The sequence below is a fragment of the Cyprinodon tularosa genome, unplaced genomic scaffold, assembly GCF_016077235.1.
Source record: "Cyprinodon tularosa strain WSP-4 unplaced genomic scaffold, ASM1607723v1 ctg467, whole genome shotgun sequence".
Classification (NCBI taxonomy): Eukaryota; Metazoa; Chordata; class Actinopteri; order Cyprinodontiformes; family Cyprinodontidae; genus Cyprinodon; species Cyprinodon tularosa.
Window position 1 is genome coordinate 1,581,537 of NW_024039193.1, and position 20,641 is coordinate 1,602,177.

At 39.3% G+C, this 20,641-nt stretch overlaps 1 protein-coding gene across 1 annotated transcript in view; it reads right to left on the reverse strand.

The window, feature by feature from the left end:
- Positions 1-1,175: 1,175 nt before the first annotated feature.
- The window catches only part of LOC119794036 (aryl hydrocarbon receptor-like), a 52,886-nt gene continuing 33,420 nt past the window's right edge, over positions 1,176-20,641 (reverse strand). The window contains exons 4-11 of the mRNA XM_038301366.1: positions 18,958-19,047; positions 17,625-17,757; positions 16,580-16,713; positions 14,522-14,724; positions 14,243-14,352; positions 11,648-11,789; positions 9,982-11,485; positions 1,176-1,839 (exon numbers count right to left, since the gene is read on the reverse strand). Coding sequence (XP_038157294.1) covers positions 1,690-1,839; positions 9,982-11,485; positions 11,648-11,789; positions 14,243-14,352; positions 14,522-14,724; positions 16,580-16,713; positions 17,625-17,757; positions 18,958-19,047 — 2,466 coding nt within the window. The 3' untranslated portion in view covers positions 1,176-1,689. The remainder of the gene's footprint in view (positions 1,840-9,981; positions 11,486-11,647; positions 11,790-14,242; positions 14,353-14,521; positions 14,725-16,579; positions 16,714-17,624; positions 17,758-18,957; positions 19,048-20,641) is intronic.

Genomic DNA, 20,641 nt, shown 5'->3' on the forward strand with positions numbered 1-20,641 from the left:
GATGGTGCCCTTTTCCCCTGTTGGCTTGGAGGACCTCTTCTGGTTTTCCACACACACCTCGTTTAGTCATTACCAGAGGAGTATATGAGCAGCGGACTGTCACCACCTCAACGCCAGAGTGTTTGCCAGTATTGGGTACTCTAGTCTCACAGAGATTAGCTGAGTCTAAACTACTGAGTTTTTTTCTCTCTTTGCCCTGGGTTCTAACCCTTTGTCTCCTTTGTGGTCTCAGGCAGGATAACTTCTTGATCTACTGGATAAGCCTGGTCCTTCAAGCCTTGGAAGGAATCGTTCGTCTCCCTGAGATTAAAGGAATACATTCACCGCTCCTGTTAGCTGTCCACTTCAGGAAAACTCGTTGACAGCCCGCTCCACTGCTCCTCTGGACCACTACCTGTCTGCCTGTCCGCCCTCTAGCCAAGTATCACCAGGTCTGTAAAGTCCCCACAAACTGGAATCAAGGAGCAACCTCAAGTCTACTTCTGTGAGTCCTTCCCGGCCTTAAATTAACCACTTTGATCTCCCTCTAGTGTTTCCGGTTCTCCTGACTGTTGGATATTCTCCAGCTGAGAATCCTCCTTTGTTCTCTTTGAATTATCCCCTTCCAATAAACTGTTGAAGTTTTCATCCACCTCTGAGTTGTTTCTGCATGTGGGCAAATCATCTGAAACCCATCATGACATTGTTCTTTTCTGGACTCGTAAATTCAGCCACTCTTGATGAGAAAAGAGCAGCAGGCTCATGGAACAAACCAAGCAGGAGTGGGGGCAGGAGGAAGCGGAGTGCAAGAAGATAGAAAAGGCGCTGCAGAGGTGGGCAAATGGCGAAGCTAAGAAGGAATCCCCAAAGACCAACAATCTCATTAATCCTGCTCTCCAACGTCCGCTCACTGATAACAAAATGGATCATCTCCAACTAGAACTCTCTTCAAAAAATGAGATTAGGAACTGCTGTTCCATCATCCTGAACAAGTCATGGCTTAATTAATGCAAACTGGACAGTGTTGTTTGTATACTCTCTGCACAATTTTTTAAAGATTTAAGTCTTTAAATCTGAATTATCCGTTGTGAGATCATCCTGCTGTAATAAAAGACCATTTTACACATCTTTACCATGAAGAACAACAAATGTCTCCGCAACATGACCCTCCCTCTACAGTGAATACTTTCATAGAAAATACTGTTTAGGGATTGCTGAAGCTTATTAAAGTGGTTTTGCTTAGAAATCTGTCTAACTAGATGTCTCTCTATCATACATTCTTGCTCTTTGACCATCATCTCCTGAGTCGTCTGAATCTCAGTGTTGTGCCTTGTCAGGTGAAAACTGCACACATAATGCCGTCTGTGGAGTAAATCATGTAGAAGCTGAACAATCAGCTGTAAATAAAATGGTCAATAACGCTTTTCCCTGTTTGAACTTGATTGCCGTTCATATTCAGCTTCCACCTGTCAATCATGCAAGACCTCACCTTAACCTAAGTCGTCTAACTCATCAACATAGCACACACTCCTCACTGCATTAATGTAAACAACAAACCTGTGATAATAATAGTTAAATAAAAACACAAAGGCCCCTCCCCCCAGAAAACAAAGAGAAGAACAGAAATAAACCCAGTGTTGTCTCTGTGCATAAGGCTGCTCCAGTCATTTCTGCTTCTTCACAGTGTCCTGCTACATCATCATCACTTGGTCAGAGGTAGAAGCCGGTGGCTTGTGTGTCTGGGACTAGAGGAAGGGTCTCAGAATTGGCCACCTTGACAGCAGGGGGCGCTGCTCCATTCCCATTGGGCAGGACACACCCTCCTGGATAGGAGCTTCTCAGGATGCAGCCTTTCTTCATCTGCATGAGGTAAAAACAAACATCAGAAATCCAGCTGAAGGTTACAACCAGTTTATGGTTTGATTTAACTAATTTGTTCAATGAAACAATCCAAATTATTGTTATTGTTTATTATTAACATAAAACTTATCCAAACTTGGTAAATTGTGCTTTTGATGATTTAATCTGTGGGCCAGCACTCTGCAAAAGGCCAGTGCCAAAAAAATCTGTTCTTACTAAACACCAATAGATACTGCGGCCAAAGATGTGCTTTAATGTTAAAGTAGAGTAACTTTGGTTACTGAAGAGAATATTAACTAGCATTTTATTAAATTTAAAATATATTTTCAATGTCTAAATGTGCCCCATATTTTGCTTTTAGGACATTTACAATTAAAAAGTTAAACTCAAACAAGTATACTTTTGTCACACTGCAAAATAATTGAAATCTAAATAAAGTAATTTCTTCGTAAAATAAGTGCTTTTTTTCTTAAATTGAGGAGCTAAGTGAGACACTTTTTCAATGGAAAAAAAACAATTTACATTTAAAATAAGCACTGGAAAAAATCTAAATCTAGATAAGTCATTTTTTCTTAAAATAAGTGCATTTCTTCTTAAATTGAGGAGATTAAAGAGATATTTTGCCAATGGAACAAGACAATTTAGAATTAAAATAAGAAAACACAATTACATTGTCTTATTCCAAGTGCATATTATCTAATTATCTTATTTTAAGGGTAAAAATACTAATTCCATTGGCAAATTATCAAATTTAGCTATTCAAATCAAGGGTAAATACACTTAACTTAAGACATTTTTACTTATTTCCAGATCGTTTTTGCAATGAGAAAACATTGTCTTATTTCACGTAAACTCTTATTTTAAGAGTAAAATACTCATTTTATTGATAAATCATCTTATTTACCTGCTTGAATTAAGGGCAAATACACTTAATTTAAGAATTTTTTAGACACTTTTTAGATAATTTTTGCAGTGTAGAGTCGAACTAGAAATAAATAAACATTTCTTAAAATAAGCGCATTTGAGTGTAAATGAGATTAGTAATTTCCCTCTGGGATTATTAAAGTATGTCTGATTCTGATTCTGTTTGATTTGCCAATGGAATGGGTATTTTTACTCAATAAAATAATTAGATAGAATGCACTTGAAAAAGGACAATGCAATTGCGTTTTCTCATTTTAAATGTAAATTGTCTTGTTCCATCGGCAAAATGTCTCTTTAACCTCCTGAATCCAAGAACAAATGCACTTATTTTAAGAAAAAATCACTTATCTGTATATTGTCTGTCAGCCAAGGTGGGATAGCCCTCTGTTGCACTGTTATTAAGACAAAAAGCTTTATAGTTCAGTTTTAAATCCCACTGGTTGTTTAAACTGTTAAAATGATCTACTTTCATAATCATGACTGGAAATATCTAAATATCTATATGGCCTTTACCTTTTAATCTGCTGTAATAGAAGCAAATAAATTTTCTTTTCTATGTAGAGTTTTTAAGCCTGCTGTTATAATGACTTCACTTTTCTGACTCTGAACATATCATTTTAGTCAATCCGTCTGCCGCCATCAGATGCAGGTCACCCCCTATTTAGGTAGTTGTAAAAATATCAGGGTCAACTATTAAAAGTGCTAAATGATAACAGAGCGCTCTTATTTCCAGCTCGGTTCACACGCTGCACTATAGGGGCTGCAGAATAAAGAAGCACAAACTGTACACTGTACGATAGTTCAGTAAAGCATAACCTGATGGAATAAGGTCAGAAAATGTCAGAAAGATTTAACACGCAGTGTGGATGCTATCAGAAAGTTCAGATTTTTGTGCATTTGGACAACAGATACATCCTGGGTCACATGCACCAATAAAAGGGGGTTAAGAACACCCTTGGTTAGTTCTAAATCCGTTCCAATCCACGTAGAATCAAGAAAGTTTTCAAGCAAGAATAGCTCTGATTAAGCCTTATCTCCAACTGTAGCTCTGAAGGTAAACAGATAAATACCTGACAAAGGGCTTGATACATCAGTCATCCTATAATGTTCATGAGTTATACGGGTTTGCTTTATCTCTTGGAAATAAAAAAATAGGAAAATAGAAACTGTTCCTTCATGACAAACAGATATTTGCTTCAGGGAAGAAAGGAAGATCCAGGAATGTATTGATGTAATGATGATCCTACAAATGGATGATGGTGCATTTAGCCACCATGAAAAGACAACTTTTTACACCGCACAATTTGATGTGGTCAATTAGTTTTAATGAATTTTAGTGTCTCTCTGTGGCTGAACAAACAAACCAGACTCCAGCAGTAGAGTTAATTTGTTTACTATTAAAAAGAACAAGGACTAAAGATTTTTTTTTTTAATTAAGACATCTACAGCAACATTTATTTTCCTTCCTGATTTGGAAAGTATTCTAGAATTGAACTGAATTTTCTGTTAACCTAAGTAACTTATTTAGAATTATCTTTGAAGAATTTAAGTAAACTAAATCAACTGTTTGAGGAATGGAATTACTTTAAAATACAGTTTTGTTATCATGTTTTATGCATTTTCATTTTGGATTATTGGATATTAATTTAAGATTAAAATATTCATATGTTGTTTATAATTTCATATTTTGAAACCAGACTATAAACCCAGTAGAGTCCAGTATACTAAAACTGGTTTAATATACTGGACTCTACTAGGTTTACAGTTTGAAAACAATAAATGTTTTTACTAAAAACATTTTTATCCAATTACATTTGTAACCAATTACTATGTCAAAACTTTAAAGTTATGCTTATATGTCCTTTGAGTTCCTTTCAAAAATGATATGTTTGGTTAATGGAGCACACAGCTTGCTTTTTAGCTAGACTAACTCAAAAACCCAGTTTGTGCAATTTTCCAAATACTCCCTCGAATCTTTTTCAGATTAATTTCAATTATATATCATTATTTTACCTTACATCTAATATTGCAACATGAAACATCAAAGCTTTTATTAATTATTTTAAAAAGGAACACTATGCAGAATCACCTCCTGCTCAGGATGCAGCCTTTGTTTAATTATAAAAGTATAGGGGCTGCATGGTGGGGCAGAAGGTAGCGCTTTTGCCTTGCAGCAAGAAGGTTCTGGGTTCAATTTCTACATGGAGTTTGCATGTTCTCCACGTGCATCTGTGGGTTCTCTCTGGGTACTCCAGCCTCGTTCCATAGTCCAAAAAAATGACTGTCTTGTTAACTGGCTTATCTAAATTCTCCTTAGGTGTCCATGAATGGTTGTTTGTCCTGTTTTGTTTGTTAACTCTCTGCATTTAACCCATCCCCCTGGGGAGCAGTGGGCTGCTACTGTGTGGCGCCTGGGGAGCGGTGTGGGGTTAAGGGTTTAGCTCAGGAACCCAGAGTGGAGGCTGTGGGGATCGAACTGGATACTTCCGACCTTCTCAGAGCACAAGCGCACTGCTCTAACCACTACACTCCCCATTATATAAATAAAATATAATAAAGCAATAAAATGTCCTTTTATTGCTGCTATATATCTTTTGTTCATGTCAGGAGCCTTGTGTTCTTAAACGTTGTGTTTATATGGAGCATAATATGCCACATGACCAGCAGGTCAGATAATTATAGTTGCTTATGTTGTTGAACCGTTGACCAAACCTCAGCCGTGTGATCATCCAGTGAGTTCTTATTCTCACGTTTATTTAAACACATCCCAAAACCTTTCTCCATGGACTCCATCTAAACATATGAACTTCTATAGTAACATGTACCAATTTGCACTACTTATTAAGGTGAGGATTAACAAAATGTTGATTAGAATCAAATTCTTTTCACAGCGAAACTTTTAGTACATTGAATGTTTACTTCTACAGTATTAAAACATTCGAAACAGGACACAATAATTGAAAAAAGGTTACTAAAGATTGTTTTAGAAAACTACACTCACATCTGTTTCCTTGAAAACAATGAGGGCAGCTGAACATTTGACCAATACAAGTTCATATAAAAGCCTGATGTCAGGTTTAAAGCAACCCAAAGGCAAACTGTTTGGCATGACTGAATTAAACATTACATTTTAGAGCTTTGTGTCTGTAATTATTACAGATAAAACACAACAAATGTTGCCACATGGCCTGCTGGGCAGCACAGCCAGAAACATCAGCTTCATCACTACAAGGAAAAGGTCAGAGAGTAACCGACTCCTCATGATTCATGTCCTTAAGGGAAAGCCGTCCATCACTGACAAGACTAATTAGCAACATTACACCTTCTGTGAGGTTTGCCCTTAATAACCAAACAGATCTGACTAGGATCAGATATAGTTGTTTGCATGTACATATAATGTGACATTTTTTTTGAGCTATTAAATATCATAGCAACAACTTTTTTACCAAAAATATAATTTAGAACATTCTCAGATTCAAACGGACAAAAAGAAAAGTAAAACAAGAATGAACATTGGTCCAGCTTCTAAGTTTTGGTGCCAACTTAAATAAATAAAAAGGCTCAGCAGCCATGAAGAGGTTGCTGCCTTTCTTTAACACAGCTATGTTCAACATCAGCTATGCTAATACTAACTAAAGGTGAGCGGGTTACCATAACATGGCACAGCCATGTTTCTCCAGGTTTATTTTTTAGTCCACTGTTAACTCAAGGAAAATAATTTTGACAAAGAATAACTGGGGAATGCTCTTAAGATGTTTGTTTTTATTTAGCCATAGAAGGATTGTTTCGTGGTCCTACCTCCAGCACAGGCACCGGTGAGCCACAGTACTTCTCAAATCTACCACTGTCCTCCTGAGCTAGCACCTTTTGCTCGGCAAGAAAGTGAGCCCCACAATGCCGCCTCACCTTCCCTCTGTTGTCCGTATGGGATCCTTCTGCCAGCCGTGTAAATTGCTATCACTGGCAGGCACATTTATGGGTGAGCAAAAGACAAGAATCACCACTATGTAGTGGTCAGTGGAGAGCTCCGCCCCTCTCTTCACCCGTGTGTCCAAGGCAAATTTGATCATTGAACTATGGCCTGGGGTGTCGTGATGCCAAGAGCACATATGGAAACCCTTATGCTTGAACATGGTGTTTGTTATGGACAATCCATGATGAGCAAAGAAATCCAACAATAGAACCACTTGTGTTAAGATTAGGTGTGCCATTCTTCTCAACCACGCCCCCCCAGGTCTCACTGTCATTGCCCACATGAGTATTGAAATCCCCCAGAAGAACAAACCTAGCACTTTACTATTGAAATGGATTTTACACTTAAATCACTGAATATCATACAGCAGAGTAGTCAAATGATGTGACATGTGCTCCAGACAGATTGGCTTTTTTGGTCCAATATGGCTCTTTGAACAGTTTGGGTTGCCTGCCCTGCTCTAGCTGCAATCTTTCAACCTCATGCACTACCTCAGGCCTCCTCCCCACCAGAAGCCAGCTTCTTCAGCCTCGACTGCCACCTATTACAAAATGCCCCCAAACCCTTTGGCCCCTCCAACAGGGGGTGAGCCCACTGAAAGGGGGATCCATGTTTCCTCTTCAGGCTGTGCCCGGCTGGACTCTATGGGTAGAACCCCGGCCACCAGGTGCACGTCAGGGTGCCCAGCCCCCAGGCCTGGCTCCAGAGTGGGGACCCAGTGACCCGAGCCTGGGCGAGGGAACACTACCTCCATTTATTGTATTCTTCATAAGGGGTCTTTGTGTTATATATAACATAACATATAATATAGGGCTTCTTGGCTCTATCTTGGCCCCAATATGTCTTTACTAGTTCTTACTGTATATTGCTTCGGCAAATGGCCACTCACACTGAGCCTTGTTCTGCTAGAGGTTTCTTTCTGTTAAAAGGGAGTTTTCCACTCCACTGTCACTACAAGAATGCTTGGTGTGAGGGATTGCTTGGGAGTCAAAGAATCAATGCAATCTGCTGGTTTTCCTTAGAAAACTTTGATCCGATCTGACTGTATGATCACTGCAAAAATAGACTAGCAATAAGTAAAGACTTCTTATATTAAGTGTATTTACCCCTAAGCTGAATAGGTTAAAGAGCTGATATGTCAATGGAATAAATATTTTGACTCTGAAAATAAGAGAGTTAGATAATGTGAACTTGAAATGAAAAGACAATGCACTCGTATTTCCTTTTTTTAAATGTAAATTGTCTTGTTACAGCGTCTCATTTACCTCCTCCATTTGAGAACAATTTGACTTATTTTAAGAAAAAAATTACTTATTTAGATTTCGTTCTTTTTGTAGTGATCTGGTTAAATTGTCTATGTGAAGTGCCTTGAGTTGAAATGTGGCTTCTGGATTCTGCCAAAAGTGCACACATGGAATAAATACTTCTTTACGTCATTCAGAAGCTCAGAAACTACTAGCTGTTAAATGCGCAAACTGGGACACCGATCTCACACAAATGAATGCTTGTGTTGAAGAGAAACAACCTGAAGTTGCTTTGCTAGAGGGAAGAAGAGCACAGTGTCAAGTGTTGGGATTCTCTGAAAAGCAGCCAATCACAGACATGTTACTTTGTCTGGTGGGTAACGGCTTCAAAGTGAACAAAGTTATTATGAGTGCAGCTCCACACATGAGGAAGAGAGAATACTAAGGAGCATAAAAAGCAAACCACAAGCACATAAAAAGACTGTGCACCCAAAGGTTGTGATGTATTTGGAGTCTCATAGTATTAAATCATCACTCATAGAACATTCAAGATGCACATGGATAGGAGGTTAGATGTGTGCTTTGAATAAAACCGCTCATAAGAGTATTTATTATACTTTTGGCAGATTTTTCATCACTACTAATGACCCCATAGTTCACTGTTCTGTTCACTGTTACTGTGCACCTCACCTATGTGGCGGAGAATAGTGGCCAAATAATTAAAATAATTATTATTTATGTCAGGGTCTGACATAGTGCCAAAATGTTTTATAATTTGTAAAAAAAAAAATACATTTTAAGCGTTTCTAGTTTAAAAACCTTAAAAATCCATGTACAGTAAAATAACTACTACTACTTTTATGTTTCCAGGAGTTTCTCAGAGTACGTGTTGGTACAGAAACCACTGCATCTCAGCTACAGATGGTGAACCCTTTACACAACTTTATGTCCAAAAACCTGAACTATCCTTCTAACAATAACAATAAACAACCCAGAGGAGAATAAAATCTGAATACACAAAAAAAAAATACAAACACAGGGGAGTCCATACTGAACTGGGTTTATAAATCATTTTATTTTCTTTAAGTGACTAGGTTGGTATTGGTTGATTTGAAATGATATGGCGTTGGTAATGGCAACAAAAGGTGCATCTCTGCTACATATTTTAACAAGATCTTGTTAAAAATGTCTAATTTGACTTTAGTATATGTTTAGACATTTGATTGGCACTGTAAACATGCTTAGAAAGAGAAATTATCTCACTGTAAAATCTATTGCAATCAAAAATATACTTATTGAGCTTTTAAAATGTGACAGAGTGCATTTGAACTATTTAGGTGGTGTGTTTTTTTGAACATTTTAACAACAAATACACAGGCATACTGTGGTGGATGATCCTCCCACCACCACATCGTGTTAGCATTTTTTTTTTCTTGCTTTATATTATATTACAGTTTATGTTTAAGTTGGTTATTTGTGCACACTTTAGTTAATGTCTGTCTGAATGGTTTATTTACACTTGTTATTTTGTTTGAGGTGCTGCTGATGCAAACCAGCTGGAGGAGGAAACCTGGAGCGTACCATTTTTGAAAGACTGATGGGGGAGACTTGTTTCAAGTTGTTTTTAATTAGTTTGTCACTTAAATACCCACTTATTGTTTCTGCTAAGTAAAGGTTAGTTTTGCTTTATTTTTTTCATAGAATGGTTAATTTTGTATTTATTGGTTCTTTTGTTATGTTGGGCCTCCCTCATGTGGTAGACTTGGGTTACTCCATCCCTTTTTAAGCAGCCTTCAGTTCTTTGTTTGGAGGTAAGTTTTTTTGTTTGAGTTGGATCCTCAGTTAACCTCAGTTATGTTGGGCCCTGATCCATGTTATTTTTTATTTAAGTTATTTTGTATTGCTTTGAGCCTTAACCCTTTTTGACACAATTAAATGAAAGCACTTTTTCAAATTTTGAACACCTTTTGTCCTTATTTCAGTTTGGTCCCTCACACTCACCTTGCAGTTACTGGGGTCATGACTGATCTCGGAGCTCACAACTTCATTATGGTCCAGCTTCTGGCAGGGCTTTCCAACTCCAAGAATCTGCTCCAGGGGGGCGTTAGGGAGAGGGCAGTGAGACAAGTCTGAGAAAACCTGAGCGAAGGGCACAGCGATCTCTTCCTGTTGATGCTGCCGGACGGACGAAACTGAAAACTCACTCCCACCGTGGATTCCTGGCATTCTGTAGTCGGTGCACAAGTCTAAAGGAGTGTTTGTCTGAAGTTTCTGACTTCTGTCAGGACAGGGGCTGCTAGCAAGATGTTCAGTGAAAGAAAAATCCTGCCACTGGGATTTTTCAGCAGGTCCGTTGGAGCAGAAGACATCACACATTCCATTGAGAGCGGTTGTCCTCTGTGGAACAGGACACTGCTCAGAGAGCTGCTTCTGCATTATAGGCTGTTGTTGGAACTGTTGGTACATCTGCTGCTGAAACTGACCATCAAGTTCTGTGGCCTTGTTGCTAAAAAACATCTTCTGTGTGTTAACTTGTTGAAGATGGATTTCTGCGCTGACGAGAATATCTTGAGCTGTCCAGTGTCCATTCTGAACGGATGAATTATGCCCGAGAACTTCTCCATTAGTCAAGTGGTTGTTATGCCGGCTCCAGTCACAGGCAAGTTTACTTGTTCGTGTACTGAGGTGCTGCTGCATCTGTTGTGACAGCTGCACAATAGGAGCTTGCCCCACCACATGAGGCTTACAGTGAGAAAAATCTGTATCAGATCTGCCATCACTTTCTGATGCTGCTGTAGGGGTCACCGTTGTACTAGGAAGTGGCAGTCCCCTGTGCTCGGTGGAGACTGCCTTTCCCTCAATACAGCTGTGGATGTATGAGAGGATTTCGTCATTTGTAAGGAGGTCATCTAAAGTAGGCACCCGCTCAGAATCCATCTCCACTCTGATCATTCGCTCATCTAGCAGCAGCAGCTCCAGGTCCTCAGCGCTAAGCCCCAGCCCTTCCAGAGCTCCAAACAGCTCAGTGTTTGAACAGCCCTCTTCCTCTGCATCCACCACACCCTGGCCTTCCAGAGTAAGGGAATCTAGAGTAGCTAGCAGTGGGTCAAAGCTGGTGCTGGGTTCCGAAACGTCTGGGCCCAAAACACAATTACCAGGCTCATCCCACATCTTAATTTGCCCAGAAGGTTCAGGGAGAGAGAAGTCTATCTGCTCTCCAAAGAGGCTGCTGTGAAAGGATGTTTTGGGCTCAAGAGCTGGTTGGCAAACATATACAGATGTGTCTTGACTCATGAGAGCCCCAAGAAGGGAGCTGGGATTCAAGCCATCCTTTACCAGTCTGTCGGTGCGGCTCTTCTTGGTTTTATTCATGTTTTTTTCCTGACTTGCATCGACGAAGCCTGCGATAGGGTGGTTGGACTGGTAGAGTAAGGCCTCACCCGTGGCAAAGGTAAAGGGCAGATGCATGGAGCGCTTACGCAGGTGTTCTCCTCCCTCTTCATCTCTGTTAAAACAGAAAGTGTCAGAAAAGACTGTTTAGGTTATACGCATATATTTAAAGGCTATGAATCCAGCAGCCTGATCAAAACTGTTAAATAACTCTGGATTTTTAGTTATTGTAAATATATATGGTATATAATATACTATATTATATACAGAAACATACAAAAGTGGTCTTTGTGTGGCAATGATGTAGTCTGGTTTGCCATTCTTGTAGACCAGCCGGGCGTTGGCCTGGACCCACTTCCAGCGATTCTCTTTGGTGAGGAGCCTGAATACCGTCAGTCCACTCTCTCCTGTCTTTATCACTAAACACAAAAAGCAAAATCATAAGTTTAGATGTTAAAATCACAAAACTCACTGACCCATTCTGTCAATATGACAGAGGAATGAATGATTCAAAGTTTTTTTTAACACTTTTAAACCCAAAGAAGACCCCTGTTTTAACCACAATCCACTCATGCTGCATGTAACTAGTGATTTACTCTTTATGAGTAACTCAAACTCCGCTTCAGATCCTTAGCAGAACTGAGGCAACAAGTAAAATTAGGGCTGTGTGATTTTGTCAAAAATCTACGGTGGCGGGGAAGTGAAAAACCAACAACACAAAATCTGAAACAACTTTACATTTCAGAAAACAAAATTACAACAAACAAAACACGAGGTCTACTTGTGTTGTTTTTTTTAAACGCCAAGAGAATCGGTATTTCTCCAACTTTTGTCCCTTCAGGCTGACAGAAATAAACGTCAGTCACCAAACAGAATTCCAACAGGTAGTGTATTTTTTATTCTTCATTGCTGATATAAGAGGATGGAAACTGGCTGATAGCAGGGCACACAAATTAGAATTTCTGGTTAATTCCCTTCTAATGTAAAATATGAAATATTACTGGATTAAGGACATTTCTAGTATAAGATATCAAACATCAATTTTAGAGAAATTGGAAACAGTTGCTCTTTATTTCCCAAATATATGGGAGGAGGACAGGCGAGAATGGATGATTCAGTTGACTGAAATAATCTGTTCCCCTCCATAATATGGGAAGAAATTAAATTACCTGCAAGTCTTTAACTGTGCTTATTCCTCTCACCACCAACAACAAATCCTGTGGATTTGGTCAAATTTACTCTTTATTTGCAAAAATTAAAGGGTCGAACAGATTATTATTTGTTTTATCAAATGTAAAGTTGTTTCAAGATTTGTAAAAGTGTTTCAGATTTTGTATTATTGGTTTGCACTTCCCGGCCACCGTAAAAATCGAATTGTTTTTTTTACTACAATTATAATTTTATTTACGTTTTTTTCAGGAAGGATGTAAATGTTTTTGGGTCTTTATTTTTGCACGGCAAAGTGATTACTCACAAGCATGGATTATGTGAGGCAGCAAACCCACTTTAAGCATGCCAGCGCCATCTAAGGTTAAAGTAACCAAGCAACTGGATTCTTGTAATATGACAACAATATCCAGCCTCCTCGATTTGCAAATTGAGGTAATTGTTTTATTTTAATTTTAGTTAATGTAATGGCTAGACTATTGATAGTCTAGCCCTTATAAAAACTTGATTCAAGTATATAACTGGACTTTAAACATGGTTGCTCCACCAGCAGCATCTTTCACAGCACCCTCTTTGGGTAGAAACTGCCGGCACTGTCAGACATAGCCATGTGTATTTGCTATCATGTCACTGCTACTCTATGTATCATCTCTGATGTTGTGGCTTTATGGGCTGTATCCTTTTTGGCAGCTCTGCTGCTCCACTCCAGCTGTTTGCTAATCCTGCAGAATTACTTATGAAAGCTGTCTAAACACATCGGAGCAGGCCTTCCCAACCTTTGGTGTACAACAAAACTTTGAGGAACATTGCAGTTCTGTTTGTACCAAAGGCATCTGTTGGCTAATGGAGTTAATATTCAATGTACCCTGATAATTAGCTTTTTAGCATCACCCCTAAAACGACATCAGATTAGTTTTTCTTCTGGTTGAATTTGCATGTTTTTGGGCTATGGAGGAACAGTGGTTAGTGCAGACAACCAATGTATGGAGGTCCTAGTCCTCGAAGTGGGCAACCCGGGTTCAAATCCGGCCTTGTGGTCCTTTCCCACATGTCTCTCCGCCTCTCTTTCCTGTCAGCCTATTGTTCATAAAAAACAAGCCACTAGTGCTGTAAAAACAAAAAAAAGTTGTTGGGCTACTATACTGCTAACACAACGCTAATTCTGACATTTTGAATTGAAAAAACTTTCCTGGGTGGGAAGCAAAACGTCTTTAAACTTGGAAACCAAGTCCGGTGGATTGTTTTTGAAAAGCATATATTGCTTAATTAATATAGTCTATTGACCTAAAGCAATAAGCATGGTAAGATTGTTGCACGTCGGGTATGGCGGTCATTGACCTTGACCAAGGCACCTTACAGTAGAACTGCATTCAGTCCCTGGACTGGCATGGCTATCACTTCCCCTACATAGTAACGGGACAAATGCAGAGGAAAAATTTCCCACTGTGATCACCATTATAGTCATGGTAGGCCACTTCTTTGATTTTATTTATTTCACTCAGGCTAATCTTAAGCCCACAGCCTGCCAAATATTGAAACATATAGTAGAAATTTTAGACATTCATTAATAAAATGTCATTTAATAAGGGGGATGATTTTTAAGATTTTTTTAAGAAGGGGGATGCCACCCTCCCCTCATTTTGAGTACTGAATATCATTAATAGAAAATCTCCTATTGTTTGAGCTCATCTTAAAATGTCCTTACTTCTAACATGGTTCTCTGCACAGTACAACATATCAGCTGCGTGAATGAACTGATAGCCCGATCCTCGAACTCTGAGCTCAGCTTCAGTGTACCCCAGAACAATCTTCCCTCTGAAAGACAAAAAAGTCAACACTCAGTTGATCAAAAAAGTTTGTTCCTGAAACTAAAGAATAGGATTCAAATATCCAAAGCAAACAACCCACAGATGATGTGTTCTGTTTGATGTGAAGCTAAGCTAACAGACAAATAATGACTGTAAGGATTGAAAGGTGACTTTACTTGGCATCACAGGCCAGGGGTGTAAAATCCAGCTTGTGTTTGGTCCTGAAAATCATATTTTTGGTTCTGATCTCCAGGATGGACGGAGGCTGCAGGGGAGTTGCAATCGCAAACAGGGCCAGCTGGGGCATGGCCTTCCCTCCGTTTTCTTGCCGTTGGTTCTGTCCATGCAGAAACTTTAGCCTGCCCTGGATGTTCAGAGCCTGGAGAAGAAGCACATTTTATGAGAAGAATTCAATTTGCAATTCGGTGTATTAATATAGCGCCAACTCACTACACGTTATCACAAAGCCCTTTACAGTTCACCTGATCATCCAGTCAAATTGATTAAAAGTTTTCTATCACAGCAAGCATGCTTGTAGCGACAGTGGAGAGGAAAAACTCCCTTTTAACAGGAAGAAACCTCCACTAGAACCAGACTCAGAGTGATCAGCCATCTGCTGAGGCCGACTGGGGTTCAAGGATACAAAAGGCAACTGCTCCATAGGCGGCCCAATCCAAGAAACAAACAGAAGAACATGTTCCCTATGGACTCAGGTCCATAAATATGTTATTTACGTGTATTTTAATATCTACGACTGTTGTTTGTGTACAAAGATGAAGTCATCTGCATTCTTTGAGACTTCGCACACAGACATTAGTCTTCCTCCTTATCTCTGCCTGTGTATATACGCCATAAGTTCTCACCCACTGAAGGACAAGTGTTAGATCAGGAAGTCTCTGTAATACTTTTAGGAGGTCTTCTGAAACTGTGATTTGAAGACACATAAGAAGTCTAAATAACCTGATGAATTATATTATTTAAGGTTCTGAAGATCTTTTTATATATATATATATATATATATATATATATATATATATATATATATATATATATATATATATATATATATATATATTAGTGCTGTCAAAATTATCGCGTTATTAACGCGTTAACGCGAGGCCATTTTAACGGCGATAATTTTTTTAACGTGAGATTAACGCTATGTGGTTTTATGGTACAATTTTTCCAAGTACATCCCGCTGCAGCCTGCGGGAAGGCGGGGCTATTTTCCCCCAGTCTATGCATTTCTCATAGGCTTCTAGAGCGGAGCTCCTCAAGGGAAAAAGACGCTCATACACTGGGTGACGCTAGTGCCTTTTCTTTAAGCCCCACCACCAACAAACAAGTTGAGTGTAGTAGCAACCTGAAATACGCTGAGAAAACTGATTACTGAGGTGAAATGGAATCTCGTAGCAGCACTCTTGCCGTCTGTGTACGCAACAGGTCGGTATCGCGTGTGTGTGTGTGTGGGTGGGTGTGTCTGTGTGTGGGTGAGTGGGTGTGTGTGTGTTCTCATTTTTGTTAAGAGGCTGAAAAGTAACTTTCTAGAGAGCATAGACTACCTTCATCTAGTGATGTCGGTCTATTGATTTTGATGTATTGATTGAAAATTGTTCATTATTACCTTGGTTAATTAACATCTAATTTTAACTCTACTAAATTTTATAGCAGTAGGGTAAAATGCTTGTCTTTGTTCAAAAGACTGTATTAACTGTAAAGACTGTCTTTTACATCAGCCTGTTTTCAGGGCCTTTTTTTTGCCTACATATTTGTTATTTTTTGCTACATGCCTCCCCATCTTCTTGCCATATGTTTCTATGGCATAAATCAGTATCTGTGACCTGTTTTCATTTTAAAAAAAGAACATTGGCACAAACCTAGCCTGTATGTATTTTTTTGTATGTCATCGAGAGTATTTAAATGATTTTCAATCAGGAAAAAAATGTGCGATTAAAATGCGATTAATCGCGAGTTAACTCAGGCATTGATGCGATTAATCGCGATTAAAAAATTTAATCGATTGACAGCACTAATATATATATATATATATATATATATAGACAATTTAATGAGTCAGCTATTGAGATATCAATCCATTTCGGAGTAAAAAGGAACAGCCTGGTATATTTTAAGACTGCACATCCTCCACTGAAATATTCTTTCTATCGAGCAGGAAGGTTTTCCCCTCAGCAACATGGACCTGTGGTGTTTAGGTCAGTTCTTCGCAAACCTACCAGGAAACCGGAGGAGTTATCTAAGAGGCAGCGGAAACGACACACAAAATTCCTCTCCAGGAAGGAGGAATTTTCTGGAGGAAGCTGCTCAGGGTCGTAGGTGACCAAAGAAGAGCCGCCGTCCGGCTCCATCTCTATGGCAAAAGAGAAAAATAGTCAGTGGAGTAACTTTTCTAGATTTTCATCCAGTGTCATTTTAATGACCAAAGTCTTCCTATAGTTTTACCTCATTGTGTTCTGTTTAATCTGCCTCTCTCTGAATATGCTTAATGCGGAGTAACCAGGTGTTCCTCAGAAAAGCTCTGCTTGTGTTTGGACTGCTGGTGTTAGCCAAAATCCAAAGCTCCCCAGAGGAAAAACACACACCCACACACCAGTGTTTCAAATACAAAGTGAGGACCTTGCATAAACTCCTATCTAATTCCCTTAATTTTCTACTGTTCTACAGCCTATCAAGGAGATTTACCACCGTCCAATCCATTACTGGTCTACACCACCCTAACTCTAACCTAAACCAACAAAGTGAGCGTCAGTAGAAGGCCTCATTTTACATCAAAGTCCTCGCTTTGCTAGTGTAATGCACCAAAAAGGTCCTCACTTTGCATTAAGCACAAATACCCACACACACACACAACACACACATAAGCATCTTAAAACCTAAATACAGATCTAGGACCACTTCAGCTCATAAGCCACAGTGAAGATTACTGGGTCATGTGATGGCAGCTGAGGCTGGTCTCACAGCTTAGTGCTGCGCTGTTTGTTCTCACTGAGGTTTAAGGCTAGAAGCAAGCTTCACACACCTGACTACATTTTCATTAGATGATTTTTACAGAAATAGAAAAGCTGATGTAACAGCCCTGTTTAATGATCACATATTAAAGAAACCTTAAGAAACTTTCAATGTGTTTTTGAATAATAAAGCTTCTGGATGCCTTAAAAAGGAAAGAAAAGCCACTGAGTGAATGAGGCTATTTCCTTTCAGTTTTTTTGCCTCATTTAGGTCCTGAACATCATAAACTCCAGATAAGGCATAAGTGGTCACCTTGAGGGGAGTCCTGGGACATGGCCGAAGCTGCAGCCTGAGGAGGATTCAACGCCCAGTGCAGGTTCCTTCTAAGTTCTTGCTTATCCTCTGTGTGGACCAGTTCATAGACGCTCTGGTGCATGACATCAGTCTAACAAACAAACGCATACATGGAAGAATTGATTGAGCATCTTAGGCATGCAGAAAATTATACACAACCAAAAAAGAAGTAACTATGTGATTTTTTAAAAAAAGATTAACCTTAAAAGTTGTTCATTTTCCTTAAAATGAAACGAAAAACAAAACAACAACTTTGTAGTGGAAGAAAATGTATCCACAAGGTAATTTAACCATCAGCATAGCATAGCATTACATTAAATAATGTTATCATAGGCTTACCGCTATAATTAGCATAGACATAGACATATAAAGGTATTCCTGAGTCGTGGTAGTTGTGCCACCAAATCTATAGATGTGACCTAAAAATGTGTAACAGCCTGGCTAAGCTGGCGATTAAACCTTGGATATTGTAGTTTTAGAAGTGTGAGTGTTATCTAATCTAAATAAAGCTGTTTATCTTCCTGCACCATTCAAATTTAAGACCGATGCACCATTATGGGACCTGGAGTGAAAAGGGATTTAAAGGTGAGTGGGTTTAGCTTGGTAAGTGTCAGTTTAACTCTAACTCCCCCAAATTTTAATAAACTCTAACTCCCCCAAACTTTTTAATAGTTGTTGTTGATTGCAGAAGTGTTGAGCAGTTCCCATTGATTTTGCTTGTAAAGCGGGGGTATGGCGCTAGGCTTACCAGAAGATGTCAGGAGTGAGGTGTTACTATATTTGGCCAAAAATGGCCGGTTTGAGGAAAATGATCATTTAAATTTTTTTACTGATTACCACTAAATTCTTTAAATCACTGTGAGCCTACTAGTTTTAGGTATAAATAATGATTCATTGATCATTCCTTGCTGATCAAACTTTTCTTGCTCTCTGCAGAACTCTGCTGTGACTATGATGACAAGGCCAAGCTTTAAAATGATAACGACTTACACAGCGATCTTGGATGTCCGAAGGAGCAACCAATACTCCTAAGTTTATCCCACCCACATGCAGCACACAAACAAACCCCTCGTCTGGATGAAAGCATGTCTGCATGGACTGATCTATGAGTGAATGCTTTCAGTCCATGAAAACTTCAAATCCTGTAGATAATTATTAAGAGTTCAATGAGGTTTTCCGAGCACATAAAAATGCATGATGAGTTTTCTTTTCTGCTCCCATGCTTTGGTACTTTGATACATTCATCACTGAGATAAACGATAAAATCAAGCAGATTTAGGAGGTACAGTACCTGATGGAAGCCTAAGTAGTCCTGGATGGTGTGAGAGGAGTAGAAAATGGTCCCATCAGCAGTGATGACTACAACAAACCCATTAAGCGCCTGGAGGACAAAAAAAACAGAACCACACAGACTCACTTTACCTGAAAAGAGATCAAACTATATCAATTCATGCCTTTGGTTAGTGGCTGCTGATCTATAGCTAATGAGACATACAGCTTTAGGCTATAATACTGTAGAGCGTCACACACAAACATACAGTAGATCATGGACCAAAGCTGCAACAACGTAATGCTAATTCCTGTAAAAGCAAAGAAATGTTTTCTTTCTCAAAAGCTACTGATGTGAAAAAAAATCAACATCAACTGTATAAAAGGTAAACAGAGGCTCCTTCCTTATAAACAAGTACATGACTTAGCTTGAGATAGTAAAAACCCTTAAAACGTCTATTCAATCACCTTTAATGACACAAAGGACATAAGGCCTAAATATATATATTTATGATTCCTCCTATTTAGGGAAAACATCTGATTAAAACAACCTGGTTGTAAATATTTATTCAACCTGAAAGGAAAACATTTGCTTTAATTTCAGTATTAAATGGTAAATGGCATGTACTTATATAGCACCTTTATTCAAGTTAGGAGACTTGATCAAAGCGCTTTACACTACAATCATTCACACACACACACTCACACACTGATAGTGGCAAGCTACATTGTAGCCACAGCTGCCCTGGGGCTCACTGACAGAAGCGGGGCTGCCGTACACTGGCGCCACCGGGCCCTCCGACCACCATCAGTAGACAATGCAGGTGAAGTGTCTTGCCCAAGGACACAACGACACTGAAAGTCAGAGTCGGGGCTTGAACCGTCAACCCTTCGATTTCAGGGCAAACTCCTACATCCAACGCCACTGTTGCCCATAAGTCTTGTTGAGCTCAGACCAGTCATAAGCAGTAAAGCAGTGATTCTCCTGAGGTACAAACCAGAATATGCAGACATGTCTCAGTTGACTAAGACTGGGCATACACTGTGCAATGTTTTGAATTGTTGCACGCAGCTAAAGCTCAAACTGTATGATGAAGGGTTTGGCGCTGGTGGGACTCATCATCTGGAAGAAGAAGGAGAACTCCCTTGTTTGCACATGCGCAGTGCTCGAGGTTCTGGTATATCGGCTCGTAGACGCTCAGAGCTCTGCTTCAACAGCAGGATTTGCCCAAGATTACCTCACCACTGTCAACTGAATTCCAAACATGTTTGATTTTCTCCCGACCCTATGATTCCTGATCGGGAAGTGGTCATGAGAGGCTGATCTAACATCCTTACCCGCTGTATACTGTACAACAAAGGACGCAAGATGAGGCTGAAACTTGGCCTGATTGAAAATATTCTCGCACAACTGGAAGAATGGGCCCGAAAATGGCAAAAAATCCTACAGCGTATGCCCGGCTTAAGGTATCAGACCTTAGTCTACACAAAAATTGTGCTGTTTATGTGCCACTGACCAGTGAATATCATCCTTAATAATTTGTTGATATGGGACAACGTAAAAAGATTTTAATGTTTTTTGAAAGGACAAAAACAAGGTGGTCCGATAAGGCAGACCAGAAGCCAACAGCAACACAGAGGGGGTACCAGTATTTCTACTAGTTGCTCACTGTGAGAACAATCTCCTGGAGAATCTCTGAATGAGT